We start from the raw sequence: 15,551 nt of genomic DNA, 5'->3' as shown, positions 1-15,551 counted from the left end.
AACTTTTTGATTTCTGCATTAATTTCATTATTTACCCAAAATTCATTCAGGAGCAGGTTGTTCGTTTTGCATGTAGTTGTGTGGTTTTGAGTGAATTTCTTAATCTTGAGTTCTAATTTGATTGTACTGTGGTCTTAGAGACTGTTGTTATTTCAGTTCTTTTGCATTTGCCGAGGAGTGTTTTACTTCCAGTTACGCGATCAATTTTAGAGTAAGTGTCGTGTGGCAATGAGAAGAATGTATATTACATTGTCTTTGGGTGGAGAGTTCTGTATATATCTATCAGGTCCACTTGATCCAGAGCTGAGTTCAACTCCTGAATGTCTTTGTTGATTTTCTGTCTTGACGATCTGTCTAATATTGTTGGTAGGTTGTTAAAGTCTCCCACTATTATTGTGTGAGAGTCTAAGTCTCTGAAGTCTCGAAGAACTTGCTTTGTGAATCTAGGTACTCCTGTATTGGGTACATGTATATTTAGGACATTTAGCTCTTCTTGTTGAATTGAACCCTTTACCACTATGTAATACCCTTCACCACCATATAATATCCTTCATCATCTTTTTTGATCTTTGTTGATTTAAAGTCTGTTTTGTCAGAAACTAGGATTGCAACCCCTACTCTTAGAAAAACTGTTTTCCATTTGCTTGGTAAATTTTCCTCCATCCCTTTATTTTGAGCCCATGTGTGTCTTTGCATGTGAGGTGGGTCTTTTGAAGACAACATACTGTTGGGTCTTGGTTCTTTATCCTGCTTGCCACTCTGCATCTTTTAATTGGTGCATTTAGCCTATTTACATTTAAAGTTAGTATTGTTATTATTATTATTATTATTTGAGACAGTCTCACTCTGTCGCCCAGGCTGGAGTGCAGTGGCGTGATCTCAGCTCACTGCAACCTCCGCCTCCCAAGTTCAAGTGATTCTCCTGCCTCAGCCTTCCAAGTATCTCTGGGACTACAGGCATGTGCCACCACACCTGGCTAAGTTTTTTGTATTTTTAGTAGAGATGAGGTTTCACCATGTTGGCCAGGCTGGTTGAACTCCAGACCTCAAATGATCTGCCTGCCTCGGCCTCCCAAGGTGCTGGGATTACAGTCGTGAGCCACCATGGCCCGCCTAAAGTTGGTATTGTTATGTGTGAATTTGATCCTGTCATCATGATGCTAGCTGGTTATTTTGCAGACTTTTTATGTGGTTTCTTCATAGTGTCACTGGTCTGTTTACTTCAGTTTGTTTTTGCAGTGGCTAGTAATGGTTTTTCCTTTCCATATTTAGTGCTTCCATCAGGACCCCTTGTAGGGCAGGTCTGGTAATAACGAATTCCCTCAGCATTTGCTTGCCTGAAAAGGATCTTATTTCTCCTTCACTTATGAAGCTTGATTTGGCCAGATATCAAATTCTGGATTTGAAGTTCTTTTCTTTAAGAATGTTGAATATTGGCCTCCAATCTCTTCTAGCTTGTAGGGTTTCCACTGAGAGGTCCACTGTTAGTCTGATGGGATTCCATTTGCAGGTGACCTGGCCTTTCTCTGTGGCTGCCCTTAACATTCTTTCCTTCACTTCAACCTTGGAGAGTCTGATGATTATGTGTCTTGGGGATGGTCTTCTCATGGAGTATTTTACTGGGGTTCTCTGCATTTCCTGAATTTGAATGTTGGCCAGTCTTGCTAGGTTGAGCCTGTCGCCTAGGCTGAAATGCATGGATGATATCCTGAAGTACATTTTCCAACTTGTTCCAATCTCCTTGTCTCTTTAAGGTATCCTAATCAGTCATAGATTCAGTCTCTTTACATAATCCCATATTTCTCAGAGGTTTTGTTCATTTCTTTTCACTCTTTTTTCTCTATTTTTGTCTGCCTGTCTTATTTCAGAAAAATAGTCTTCCAGCTCTGAGATTCTTTGCTTGATCTATTCTGCTATTAATACTTGTGATTGCATCGTGAAGTTCTTGTAGTGTGTTTTTCAGCTCTAGCAGGTTGGTTATATTCCTCTCTAAACTAGCTATATTGGCTGTCAGTTCCTGTATTGTTTTATCATGATTCTTAGCTTCTTTGCATTGGGTTACCACATGCTCTTATAGCTTCATAAGTGAAGTTCATTATTATCCACCTTCTGAAGCCTACTTCTGTCATTTCAACAATCTCAGTTTCAGCCCAGTTCTGAGCCCTTGCTGGAGAGGTGTTGCAGTCATTTGGAAGAAAAGGGGCACTCTGACTTTTTGAGTTTTAAGCATTTTTGTGTTGATTATTTCTCATCTTTGTGGGCTTATCCACCTTTGATCTGTGAGGTTGCTGACCTTTGGATGGGGTTTTTGTGTTTTGTTGTTGTTGTTGTTTTCTGTTTGTTTGCTTTCCTTTTAGCAGTCTGGCCTCTCTTCCCTAGGGCTGCTGCAGTTTTCTGTGGGTCCACTCCAGAGCCTAGTTGCCTTGGTTTTCCCCATACTTGGTGGTATCACCAGCGAAGGTCATGAAACAGCAAAGATGGCATCCTGCCCCATCCTCTATAAGCTCTGTCCCGGGGAGTGCTGACCTATTGCTGGCCTGAATGTGCCTGTAGGAGGTGGCTGGAGACCCAGTTGGGAGGTCTTACCCAGTCAGGAGGAATGGGATCAAGGACCCATTTAAAGAAGCGGCCTGGCTGCTTTTTGATAGAGCAGCTGTGCTGTTTTGGAGATGCCTTCGTCCCCTGATCAGTTTGTGCTTTCCAAGTCCCACAGGCTGGAATGGCTGAGAAGCCTGAATGACCAAGGTGGTGGCCTGCCGTGCCCCTCCTGTGTCCTGTGTTTAAAAGATAGTGGATTATAGGTATATTTATTAAAATCAAGTGTATTGGCCGGGTGCGGTGGCTCATGCCTGTAATCCCAGTAGTTTGAGAGGCTGAGGCCAGAGGATTGCTTGAGGCCAGGAGTTCGAGACAAGCCTGGATAACATAGTGAGATCCCACCTCTACAAAGAAATTAAAAACTTAGCTGAGCATGGTGGTGCGTGCCTGTAGTCCTACTTCATTTTATTTATTTATTTATTTAAGACAGAGTCTAACCCTGTCGCCTAGGCTGGAATGCAATGGTGCGATCTCGGCTCATTGCAACCTCCGCCTCCTGGGTTCAAACGATTCTCCTCCCTCAGAGGGATTACAGGCGCCCACCACCACACCCAGCTAATTTTTCTATTTTTGGTAGAGACAGGGTTTCACCAGGTTGGCCTTGAACTCTGACCTCATGATCCGCCCACCTTGGCCTCCCAAAGTGTGGGGATTACAGGCGTGAGCCACCGTGCCCAGCTCATTTTGTTTTTTATGAAGTTCCTCTTGTATTTCTAGTGACTTTTGTTTACATATTTAGTGACTATATAGTTTGGGCAATATAAAGTTTATGATTCTTACATCTTCTTCCTAAATTATACTTTATTTCATCACACAATACCTTCTTAATCTGTGCAGTTCCTCTGCTGGACAGTTGCACCTTGTCGACATCAAATGTCATTGGTTCTACTTTTTGTTGCTATCACTGGTTTTGGTTTTTAACTTGCATTTGCCTGGCACCTTTCTTTTCCTTTCATTTCCAGCTCTTCTTTATCATTTTAAGTGTTCTTGTAAATTGTATTTATCTGGGTTCTGCCTTTTAAATTTTTTTTTTTTTTTTTTTGAGACAGAGTTTTGCTCTGTCGCCCAGGCTGGAGTGCAGTGGCTTGATCTCGGCTCACTGCAAGCTCTGCCTCCCGGGTTCATGCCATTCTCCTGCCTCAGCCTCCTGAGTAGCTGGGACTACAGGCGCCTGCCACCAGGCCCAGCTAATTTTTTGCATTTTGTTTAGTAGAGACCGGGTTTTACTGTGTTAGTCAGGAGGGTCTCGATCTGCTGACCTCGTGATCCGCCTGCCTCGGCCTCTGAAAGTGCTGGGGTTACAGGCGTGAGCCACTGCCTGGCCAAAATTTTTTTTAATTTTTTTTTTTTTTTTTTTTTTTTTTTTTTTTTTTTTAATGAGATGGAGTCTTGCTCTGTCACCCAGGCTGGAGTGCAGTGGCGCGATCTCGGCTCACTGCAACCTCCGCCTCCCGGGTTCAAGCCATTCCCCTGCCTCAGCCTCCCAAGTAGCTGGGACTACAGGCACGTGCCACCATGCCCAGCTAATTTTTTGTATTTTTAGTAGAGAAGGGGTTTCACCATGTTAGCCAGGACGGTCTCGATCTCCTGATCTCGTGATCTGCCCGCCTCGGCCTCCCAAAGTGCTGGGATTAGAGGCGTGAGCCACCGCACCCAGCCAATTTTTTTAAATTTTATTTATTTATTTAAGAGACAGAGTTCTGTTGCCCAGGATGATCCTCCTGTCTCAGCCTCCTGAGTAGCTGGGACTATAGGTGGGCACCACCGTGCCTGGCTTGGTGGTTTTGCTTTTTTTTTTAAAAAAAACAAAAACAAAAACAAAAAACAAAAAACAGTTGTATGGTCTCTGTTTCTAATAGTAATGGGTAAATCCATCTCCCTCTATTTAGTATAATGTTTGGCTCTATTCTTCATCCCAAGTTTTGTTGCTTTAATCAAGTTGCTATTTATTGCTCCTCTCCTCCCTTGCTTATTTTTACTCTCTAATTCTTCTGTTCCACAAAAGGTTACCTTCCCTTCCCTGCTCTCATAATTGTCAACGTACCTCTTTACTGTTTTTGTTTCTTTAGCATCTTTACTACCAAGATGTACTAGTTCCATCACTAAATTGCCCTATTTCCCTTTATTCTGCCTCCACCCATACCCAGTAAGTCACAGCCTTTCCAGTACTTGCCCTGCCTCCGCATCCTGGTTTGACGGTGTTCACTTTTCATTCTTGAGTGTCGCCAGTCCCTTCAGGCTGCCCCCACAGGCTCCTCTATGCCCAGGGGCCCTCAGCTATCGTTCTCGTTGCCCACTCTCAGAGCCCTACCCTCACTCACCTAGGTTTACCTTAGCATCTTCTTTTCAGTCCTTGCTCACTGCAGGACTGTCTCCTCCGTTTTAACTCTGTTCTGTCACTCGGCTGCTCTCCCCTGAAATGAATGGGGGTGTGGGTGGTGGCTGACTCTTTGAGTTCCTGTGTACACTCAGGTGCCCTTCCTTGTTCCCCACTGAGGAGCGAGATCCAGGCTGCTGTGCCTGCTGCAAACGTCTCTCTCTCTCTCTCTCTCTCATTTCCTGTTGCAGATGAGGCATCGGACACTTGGATGCTTTTCCTTCGTCAGTGACTTGCTCTCTGTCTGCCCCTCAAAGTGCAGGCTCAGGGCCCCTCTGGCGTGGAGTGCTTCCCTCCGTTTGTCTCATTATCCTGTCTCCTTTTCTTGATCTCCTGCATCTGGAGCCCCTCCTGTTTCATGTGGCATCACTTGCTCTGCTCCTGTCAGTCCATGCCCTCTTCCTTGAGCTCGCGTTCACCTCCACGTTGGAGATGCTGCTTGTGCTTGACTGAACTCCCCTTTTTTTCGTCTGCTGAATGGTTTCAGAAGAGAATTTTATTTCTTCTCTAAAAGTTTTTTTCTCTCTCTTTTAGTTTTGTTTTATTTTGAGTTGTTTGTTGCTATATTTGGATCTCTGGGCCTTTGTTGACTTTTCCTTCTGGGTACCCAGCAGACACCAAGGATTCACTTGCATTCAGGACCCACTGGCCTCCGCTGTTGGTTCAGGGTGGGCTTGGGGCCTGGGGCCTGGGGCCTGGTGGGGAGGAGATGAAACCGTGCTTGAATCTCCACATTCTCAGCACTGCTTGGTGCCCTTGACTGCCCTCTGCCTGAGGACTGGCTGTGTCACCAGCCCAGGCTTGCCCATAACCCGTGTCACCCTGTCTGCCCTGACTCCTGTCAGCTGGTTGAGCCCCGCTGAGCTTGGCCCTGTGCTGTCTCATTGAATCCCACACCACCTTGTGAGGTACAGGTGACTGCTCTGTTTTCAGTTGAGGAATCTCCAGGCTGCATGATGTGCACAAGGGCTGGGGGTGACAGCCATTAGGGCCTCCATCAGCTTGTGCTTTAGCCTCACGTCACTTTTGTTGCCCCGTGTGGCAAATACAGCAGCTGCACTGGAAGGAAACACACTTTCCTGTCTGTCTCCCCACTGGCCTCTAGAAGGGTTATTGAGAACAGGGACGGATCTTGGTCATTTTGTGTTTTCTGTGCTTTGGTCAGGGCCTGGCACAGTTTGTACACATTTTTTGAACAAATTGGGGTTACCCAGGACTAGCAAAGACTCTGCCTTAGGGCACAAGAGAAAGAAATCTAAGTATTTGCAGCAGTCAGGCCGTATTCTCAGCAGTACTTCACTGTGTCATCATTCATAGGTTAATGTAATATGGAATTTCTCCCTAGCTTGAAGATGTCATATCATTTTTCTTGAAATAAGCTTTTTCGTTATAAAGAATATATGCTAATTAAGTGAACTCTGGAAAATGCAGGAAGCTGAAAAGAAGCCCAATCTCTCTTGGTTTTCCCAAAGCTGTGATTCCAGAGATGTTTCTGCATTTCCTGTAGACTCTCTGCTTTTACTGGAGCAGACTGGAGCCCACAGTGGCTGCTTGCTGTCCTTAGGGACCTGTGCCCCATCCCCAGGGAACAAACGCATCTGTCTTGGGTGCTGCTGGGGTTGCTGAGCTGGGATGTGAGGGGCTGCACCCAGCTCTCTCCCCCAGGGCCTCTGGAGTGGGAGTTAGGTCTTGCTCAGTCCCCTGGCTCTGGTGCCTTTGGCTTCTCTAAAGTGGATGTTTACAGCAAGGAACTGGTGGAGTTTAAGGGCAATGTCTGGGGAGTGTGGTTCTGTGCAAATATGGCTGTTGGCATGACTGTGGTTGTGCCTGTGACAGGCGAGGATGTGTGTGGTTGTCTTGTGTTGTGTGGCACAGGAAGATGTGTGTGTAGGGGGGCTGTGGCCCATTGTGAAAGGGCAGCATTTCTATGAGGCCTTTCTCATAGCAGAGGCTGACTGGTTCTTACTGGCTGGTGGGGATGGCCACAGAGTCCCCTTTGGAGAATTTGTTGCTTGTCTTCCTGGCCACGTGTGTGTGCAGACACAGTGGTTTACGTGAGTCACGTGTTCTCTTTCCCTCCTTCCCAGAGTGGCCCTGTTTGTGTTCACAGGTGTGTGTCTCATGTGCGCTGAGGAGTGCGTCTGTGTGAGCATCTCATTGGATCTTCAAAAGTGAGCGCAGTCAGGCTGGATGTGGGCTGTGAAGCATGTGTGTGTGTGACTCCTGTGTTCCTGCGCAACTGTGTGTGGGTGCATGGGGGGTTCAGAGTGGGCTCGTTCTGTGCACAGCTCTGCCCGTGTGTGTGCCCCTCCTTATCTGCACTGCACACCTGCCTCCCTTCTGCCCTACTGCTGCCTCTGTGGGGAGTGGTCATCCCTGGCCTTCAGCAGGGCCGGCCACATGCCACTGAGTGAGCCTGGGTGTGCACATGTACACACGTGTACAAACACACAGAAAGTGCACATAGCACACAAGCCCACACACCTCCCTCTCCCGTGCCACTGAAAGCCTCGGTGTGCACACATATGCATGTGTGTACAAACACACAGTGCTCATAGTAAGCATGCTCACACACTTCCTCTCTTGCGTGCCACTGAGAGCCTGGGTGTGCACACAAATGCACGTGTGTACAAACAGAAAATGTGCATAGCACACATGCCCACACCGCCCCTGCTCTTTTGTGCCACTGAGAACCTGGGTGTGCACACATATTCATGTGTGTACAAACACACAGAAAGTACACGTAGCATACACTGCTCCCCACATCCTCACACAGGGACCCCATTCTCAAACCCAGGTATTCAAAGCCCACTGAGAGACCCATGGCTGGGGCATAGCTGTCTGCTCTCTGAGAACACTGAGAGGCACACACATGGCCAGGCTTAGTGCACAAACTAAGAAGCCCTTACACAGGCAGATGTGCTCTCCTGCAGAGACACACAGCCAGCTCCTGTACAGACACACACCTGAATCCTCATAGAGACCCTTCCCTCAGTTTTTAAGCATTGATCAAGCCCCTCTCAGTGTGAGGGGCTCAGTGGTGAAAAAGACAATGTCGCCCTGTCCTCATGGAGCCTACAGTCTTGTCTGGGAGTTGGGCATGGAACAGGTCAACAATAAAACACAGTGACAGGTGGTGATGTGGTCAGGGCCACTGTTGGAGTTGAGCTGAGGGCCCTGTTCTAAACGGTGTGCCCAGAGCAGGTGTCTGTGCAGGTGACGTTAATGCTGAGACCTGAAGGTGTGTGGGAAGGAGTCCAGTGAGGGACACATTGCACACTTGGGATACTGTGTGAAGGGCCAGGACACAGCAGGAGTGGTGTGCGTGGACATGGGAAAAGGCTGCTGGGTTGGGTGGTGAGCAGGGTAGAGAAGCAGTCAGGCTGGAGCAGGTGGACAAAGTTTCCAACAGTAAGTGTTGTGGACATTGAACAGCCGTGGACCATGCGTAAACCGATGAGCTTGGCTGTGTTCCAGGAAAACTACTTAGAAAATAGGCAGCCCATGGCTGCTGACCCCTGAGTCCGTGAGGGAGAGAGAGTGAGGGCCAGATGCTGCAGGGCTCTGTGGGCTATGCTGAAGAGATGGGATCTGGGGAGGGACTAACTCAGATTTATGTCTTCAGGGGAAAAAGCTTGGGGTGCTCATGGAGAGTTGCCTGGAGGCATCAGGGCTGTGCTCCTAGAAGGTGGCCGGGGATGCTGGGGACCAGAGAAGTGAGTGTGGATCATCCACTTCAATCCCGCTCTCACATCTGGCACCCAGTAACCATGGAGATCATCAGGGCCTTGGTTCCCTCAGCTGTGAAGTGGAGGTCACAGGGGTCACTGGCACAATTGTCTGTGACCGGCTGGGGCTGGGGGCAGGTATCCTCCAGGGTGCATCTGTGGGGGTCCACAGGTGGGGTAGGCGGGTGCCCAGTGGTCCCCACATCCTCAGTAACCCCCCATCCCCTCAGGATCCCCCTTCGCCCGCGCCAGCCTCAAGAGCGGGAAGACAGAGAGCTCGTCATACTTCCGGAGGAAGGAGAAGATGTTCCGCTTTTTTATCCGGCGCATGGTGAAGGCTCAGAGCTTCTACTGGGTGGTGCTGTGCGTGGTGGCCCTGAACACACTGTGTGTGGCCATGGTGCATTACAACCAGCCGCGGCGGCTCACCACGGCGCTGTGTACGTATCCCCGTCTGTCCCTCAGGTGCTTCCTGAGCATCTCTGCTCTCAGCCTGGAAACCCTGGTCCATGCCCTGGGGCCACCCTGAGTGGGACGGGACCCACCCCCATGTTGCCCAAAGTATCCCATAGCCCTAGTCTGCCCCCAAGGGCCTCTGTGGGGGCCTGGGGTGTGTCCAGAGCTGGAGGGTGGCCTCTCCAGCCCCTGGGTTCCAGAAAGCACAGCTGGATCTGCTAGACCCCTGTCCCTCAGCGTAGTGTGAGACTGGTTGAGGGGTCCGAGGCACCCAGGGCAGCATATATGTGGGACGACCAGGGGCGAGTCAGGCCAGGCAAATGGGTGTCCTCCCCCGAGAGGGCTTCAGACCCACAGATGGGACTTAGCCCCATGCTCCTTTCCACCACATGGCTGCTGATTCTGCCCCGGATTCCTGAGGGGAGAGTCCTGGCTTCTTACCCTCCCTGGGTTCCCCTTGTTACCTTCATTTTTCTTTACAATTGGGTGAGTCTGGATGCATTCATGCCCTTCCGTGGAGTGAACTATCTGCAGTTCTGTTCCACAAACCTCAGCACAGGGGCCAGGATGGGCTCCTCCAGAGCTGGTCCTTCACAGCCTCAGGACCGGGGCCAGGATGGGCCTCTCCAGGCCTGGTCTGTCACAGCCTTGGACTCTCTGTCCCGTGTGGAATACAGTGTTGTTCTGTGGTCTTACTTCACAAAGAGGATCAAAACCAAAGAGTCCACCCATGTTTTATGTCCTGTCAGGTAGTGCTTCAGCCCTCCCGACCCCAGGGGTCAGCTGCACTCACCCTGCTGGGCGTCTACAGCTGATCTGGAGACAGGGCCTGTTTGGGGCTCCCTGGAGGGCCTCAGTCTCCCCTTGAGGGCCCTGTTTGCCTGAAGCTGCCGAGGCACCCAGGAAAGCCTTTTCCGACTCCAGAGAAGAACTGTCCCAGCTCCCAGTTCCAGCCTGGCTGTCACTGTGTCCCGCTGTGATGGTGGCCTCACCAGGGCCCTAGCTGGCCGGCTGAGCCCTGCTCTGCAGACCAGAGGGCCTCAGCTGCTCTTCCCAGGAGTGTGAGGGTTCCCTGAGCTGCAGGATCTGACAGCTCCACAGTGGGAGAGTTGGGGCTGCAGGTCACCTGGAAGCATGGGTGGGAGAGTGGCTGTGTTGGGGTGGAACTCTGGGCTACAGTTTCCCAAACTTGACATTGAAATCTACGATTTGCGAACAGGGAGATGGTGCGGGCATCAGAAGCAAAAGGAGCCAAGGGAGCTCCGGCTCAGGCTCCCTGGGCGGCTGCAGGTCGAGAAGCAGCTTGTGTACATGGAACTGCCTGTCCCAGCTCCTGATTGACATGTCCTGGGGCCCACAGGGTGGTACCTCGGGACTTTGCTTGGGCCTGAGTTCAGTGTCTCTCTTGAGTCCTCTAGCTAAGGTTTTCCCACCCTTGGGGGTCAGGTGGGGGCCAAGGACTTCCTCCTGACCCAGTGACTAGGCCTGTTCTTCCCCGTGAGAGGCTGTTGGCAGGCAGTGGGGTAGGGGTGGGGCTGCACAGCCCAGTCGCGTGTCTGCTGTGCGGGAGCGCAGGCCTGGGAGTGTCTAGGCGTTGGTGAGGCTACAGGCATCCCTGACCATAGACCGCTGCTGTGTCTTCTCTGCGGTTTCCTGGAGTTCCTGGCTTCATTGTGTCACTGAGGGAAAAACGGCTGGAGGGAAAAGTGGGCAGTGTCCCTGACAGCCGGGCTGGGCCTGAGGGAGGCTTGCTCAGTGGGTAGGACAGGCTTGCCAGAGGCAAGGAGGTGTGGCCGCCCAGCCTAGAGCAGCTTCGCAGGGGCTCATCGTGGGTTCTGTGCACCTCGGCTGTCCATTCTTCAAGGACCTGCCCTCAATACATTGCCAGAACCTTCAAAACTGAGGCTTGAGTGGTTAAGAGGGGCACCGTCAGGCCTTGCCATCCTGTGAGCCCCTGGGGGGCCTTATGCAGCTCACCAGACTTGCTCTCCCTCCCTCTGCTCCCATAGCACACCATCCTCTTAGAAGACAAAACCTGGTTTTAGTGATCTGTCTGTTTCCCCCTCAGCTTGTGAACTCCTGGGGAAAAGGGTGAACTCTGTCCCCATGCTGGCTCAAAACAGCACCAGTGCCTGCTGGTAGGATGCATGATACAAGAGTATACGAATGAATGCCCTTTCTGGGCCTCAGAGTGGAGGCTGAGTATGTGAGGCTGAGGGCATCCGTTCCTAGGGAGAGTGAGAGGGCAGACAGGATGTTGGAGGATTTCAGATCTCTTTCTCTGAAAGTTTTACCATTTGCATTTCTTGTACTTGTTCCTTGCAAAGTGCTCTCACTTTGGTCTCCTGGGGAGCAAGGTGTGTGCCTGGGTAGCCTCCCCTCCCAGATCTAGGGTGTGGGTGCCAGCAGTCCCATCTCTGGGGCCTCCTCCCTGGGCCCGAGCCCCTCATGTGGGAAGCCTGAGACCTTTGTGACCCATGCAGAGGGGCTCTGGGACTTTGTGGCCAGGTGTGTTGGGACTTTCCAAGCTGCTTGTATATTCCCCTGGGCTTGCTGGGGTGCTCTGCGCTGGACTGCAGGGGGCACGGCTTTCCTGCCACATCTCACACCTGGTGGTCTGCACAGCCAGGCCCAGGTCAGAGCTGTAGGGTCCAGTGGTCTCAGTTGAGGGTGGATCCTTCCATTCCCGAGCAGCCCTGCCTGAGGGTCGCTGGGCATCCATGCCTCTCACAGGGGGCTCTCGGCTTCTCCAGGGATGCTGCTTGGCCTTGTTATCATCCCATGCTTAGCTTGAGTGCCTAGTGATTTTCTGGCTGGTGTCAGAGGCCAGGCTTGCTGCAGGTGACTTGCTCCAAGGAACTGGTTGTCCATGTGCTCAGGCCATACAAAGCGGGGTGTCCCCTCCCTGAGACTCCTGTCTGTTTGCACGGTGCCTAAGTGGTCTGTGAAGTTGTCATCTCTGCTTGTCCCAGGTCTGGGCTGCTGCAGACTTGCCCCCGACCGAGGCTGTCTGGACCTGTGCAGCATAGCCTTTGGTGGAGGAGATTTTAGGAGCATAGGAGTGGGAAGAGTGTGTGGCCCCCTCTTCCAGTGTCTGCTTTATCAGGAGTTGTGTCTGCTGAAGGTCCCGTGTCCCAACAGAGACTGTAGAGGGGGATTCAGAAGCCCTGGGAAGGCTGAGCTGGACTCTGCCCAGTTGTGGACTCTCAGGGGTCTGCCCTTCATGCCCTCCCAGGACCTTGTTCTCCATGTGGGCTCTGCCACCTCCTTAGCCCCTGCTGCCCCGGCAGAGCCATGGTGCCTTTGGCCTGACCAGCACTGTGAGAAGTTTAAGAGCCAATCCCTGCCCAACCCTTTGGGAGGAGAGTCAGAGACAGTGGCCTCACCCTGATGCCTAGGACTCCTGGCTCAGCCAGTGGCTGGGCCTCGCTGGGCCTCCTGCTGCCTGTGGCTTCACCGAGCTCTGGAGCCACGGCGTTCTTTTGTGCTGCCTCCCTCTTTCTGCTTGGGCTGGGTGAGCAGAGTCTGTGTACCTTGAATTCCCAGCACAGCCCTCTAGCCCCAGCATAGCCTCCCTCAGTCCTGAGGCCTGGAAGGGTCAGCAGGACTCCTGGGCCCAAGACAGCTCCCCTCCACTGCTGCTGTGCCTGCAGGAACCTCTGTGTGACTCGGTGACAGTGCAAGGGGACAGTGCCTCTTGGCAGCCTTGTGCTGGAGAGGAGTGCGGTGATGGAGGAGGTCTCCCCTCAGGGCAGCAAACGTGAACAGAATACAAGTCAGCCACAGTGCCGTGGCCATCTTGGGAAGAGGCGTCTTTCCACTGGGAAGTCCCAGTGGAAAGATGGGAGATTCTGACAAGGAGGTTGAGGGACCCCACCTTCGGTCAGAGATTAGGGTGAGGCCAGAGGTGGAAGGACCAGCTGGAAGCTGTAGCTGAGCCTCTCCTCGGGGTAAATGGGGCCCTTTGCCTCATAGCCCCAGGCCCTCCTCTGGTAAGGAGGGGGCACCCCCATGACCCCAGAACTCACACCTGGGCTGATCTCGGGAGCTTGCCTCCTGCTGAGCCCGTACTTCTCTGGGTCTCAGAGGCACTAGGGACTCACCACCTTTCAGACCGGAACAGGTACCTCTCCGTGTCCCTCTGAATCCATCGTTCCTTTCCTGGGCTGAGACTTCAGAGCATGGGACCACAGGCCAGGCCTGGAAGGCTCAGCCCTGGGAAGGCCCAGAGGTCTGGTGTCCTCCAGTGTGGGCTGGAGCCAGAGTGGGAGGAGGCCTCGAGCTAATCCCCCTCTTCTCCGGCTTCTCCTAGATTTTGCAGAGTTTGTTTTCCTGGGTCTCTTCCTCACAGAGATGTCCCTGAAGATGTATGGCCTGGGGCCCAGAAGCTACTTCCGGTCCTCCTTCAACTGCTTCGACTTTGGGGTGAGTGAGAGGCCTGATCAGGGGCCCACATGGGCCCAGGCTGTATCTTTTCCTTCCGGCGCACACGGCCCCTTCCCATAGGCCATGCCCCGTGTGGGCTGGGGTCTGCGACCCTACATGGGTCAGAAAGGCTGCCTGAAGACAGTGAGGAGCAGGGAGCTGGCAGAGGGAGGCCTGTCCTGGCTGGGCCTGACTGATGGGAGTGTCAGCCTCAGTCGCTGTCTGTTGGCAGGAGGTCACCCTTCCCTCTTCTGATCCTGTCCATAGACTTTCACAATCAGCTCTGCAGCTACCTCCATGCTTGGGATCTCACAAACCTATGGAGGGCTCAGTCTCTCCCCAGTGGAGCTCAGGGGGGCTCTAGCCCTGGGCAGGCTTGGGTACATTCACCAGCACTTCTGGGGGTTAGGGCATGATAGGCCATGATGGTCCTGTCCTCTCTATGGGGCTGGGGGAGGTGGTGGCCCTGGCCTGGGACTCTTTACCAATTTCTGTAGGTGGGAGAAGCCTTGGAGGCAGTGTGTTTCACAGCTTACCATGACACTCGAGCACAGAGGGCAGGGCAGGGCAGTCCGAGAATCTCCTCACTGGAACCCGGCAGGGAGCACAGGACACTTCCTGGGACCTGAACCCAGAGCCTAGGGATGTGGCACTGTCGGCACCTGCCCAGAGGCTGAGTTCTGAGTCTTCCTGCTGGAGGCTGGGAATGATGGGTGGGCAAGCTGCCCCCTGAGGGAGGAGGGAGGAGTGGGAGTAAGTACCCCCTCCAAGTCTTTGTACCAGAGCATTTCAAACCCTCCAGTAAGGAGTGACAAGTGGGAGTGACAAGGAGTGATGAGTGGGAGCACTGCCCCCACCAGGAAGGAGTGAAGGGTGGGAGCATTGCCCCCCTCAGGGTGGAGTGAAAGGTGGGAGCAGAGTCCCTCAGGAAGGAGTAACAATGCTTCCAGCACTACCCCCGTAGGAAGGAGTGACAGGTGGGAGCACTACCCCTCCAGGAAGGAGTGAAGGGTGAGAGTACTACCCCCCCCCCAGGAAGGAGTGACAGGTGGGAGCACTGCCCCCCCAGGAAGGAGTGAAGGGTGGGAGCACTACCCTCCCCCAGGAAGGAGTAACGGGATCACTGCCCCCCCCAGGAAGGAGTGACGGGAGCACTACCCTCCCCCCCAGGAAGGAGTGACAGGTGGGAGCACTGCCCCCTCCCCAGGAAGGAGTGACAGGTGGGAGCACTGCCCCCCCAGGAAGGAGTGATGGGATGACTGCCCCCCCAAGGAGTGACGGGAGCACTACCCTCCCCCCCAGGAAGGAGTGACAGGTGGGAGCACTGCCCTCCCAGGAAGGAGTGAAGGGTGGGAGCACTACCCCTTCCATGAAGGAGTGCCCTCCCATGAAGGAGTGACAGGTGGGAGCACCGCCTCCTCAGGAAGGAGTGGGGAGTAGGAGTGCCACTCCCCCAAGGGAGGGTTTGGAGCTCTGCAGAGTTTACAGGAGCCAGAGAGGGGCCTGGACCGTGGTAGTAAAGCTTCCGTTAGAAAATTCACCTTAATCAGACTTTTTCTCTCATGAGCACTGTACTTCTACAGGTGGTAGACATTTGTGTCTGTGATTTTGTTGAATCCTCACAAGGACTCTCATTTTACTGATGATAATGGCAGACATTGTGTGACTGGCCCCAGGCTGCCCATCGGTTTGAGAGGAGTCAGTGGGTGAGCCTGGCTTTCTGGCCTCAGGGGTAGTGGTTCTGCATCATGCTGTGCTTCTGATCTCTGAGGAAGGGAAGGCGGTGGCCATCCAGGGTGCTCTCTGAGACATGGAGTCCTGTGATTTCGATAGATGGTGGGAAGACAACAACCCTTCTTACCCTTTGACTTCTTGGTCACAAAGAAGCTTTGAGTGCATCGGCCGAGGGAGCTGAAGAGATGGAGATGTCAGAGATGCAGGGATCTTTTTCATATCTTCTAATCTTC

At 52.4% G+C, this 15,551-nt stretch overlaps 1 protein-coding gene across 4 annotated transcripts in view; it reads left to right on the top strand.

The window, feature by feature from the left end:
• Positions 1–15,551, top strand: part of CACNA1B (calcium voltage-gated channel subunit alpha1 B) — a 243,833-nt gene that overhangs the window by 87,462 nt on the left and 140,820 nt on the right. For all 4 annotated transcript variants that reach the window (XM_055270114.2, XM_063636690.1, XM_055270113.1 and 1 more), the window contains 2 exons: positions 8,934–9,143; positions 13,472–13,584. In XM_055270114.2, the coding sequence (XP_055126089.1) occupies positions 8,934–9,143; positions 13,472–13,584 (323 nt within the window). The remainder of the gene's footprint in view (positions 1–8,933; positions 9,144–13,471; positions 13,585–15,551) is intronic.

This window comes from Symphalangus syndactylus, chromosome 3, assembly GCF_028878055.3.
Source record: "Symphalangus syndactylus isolate Jambi chromosome 3, NHGRI_mSymSyn1-v2.1_pri, whole genome shotgun sequence".
NCBI classification, from domain to species: Eukaryota; Metazoa; Chordata; class Mammalia; order Primates; family Hylobatidae; genus Symphalangus; species Symphalangus syndactylus.
The sequence above is the reverse complement of the archived record's forward strand: the minus strand, read 5'-3'. Positions and strand labels throughout refer to the sequence as shown.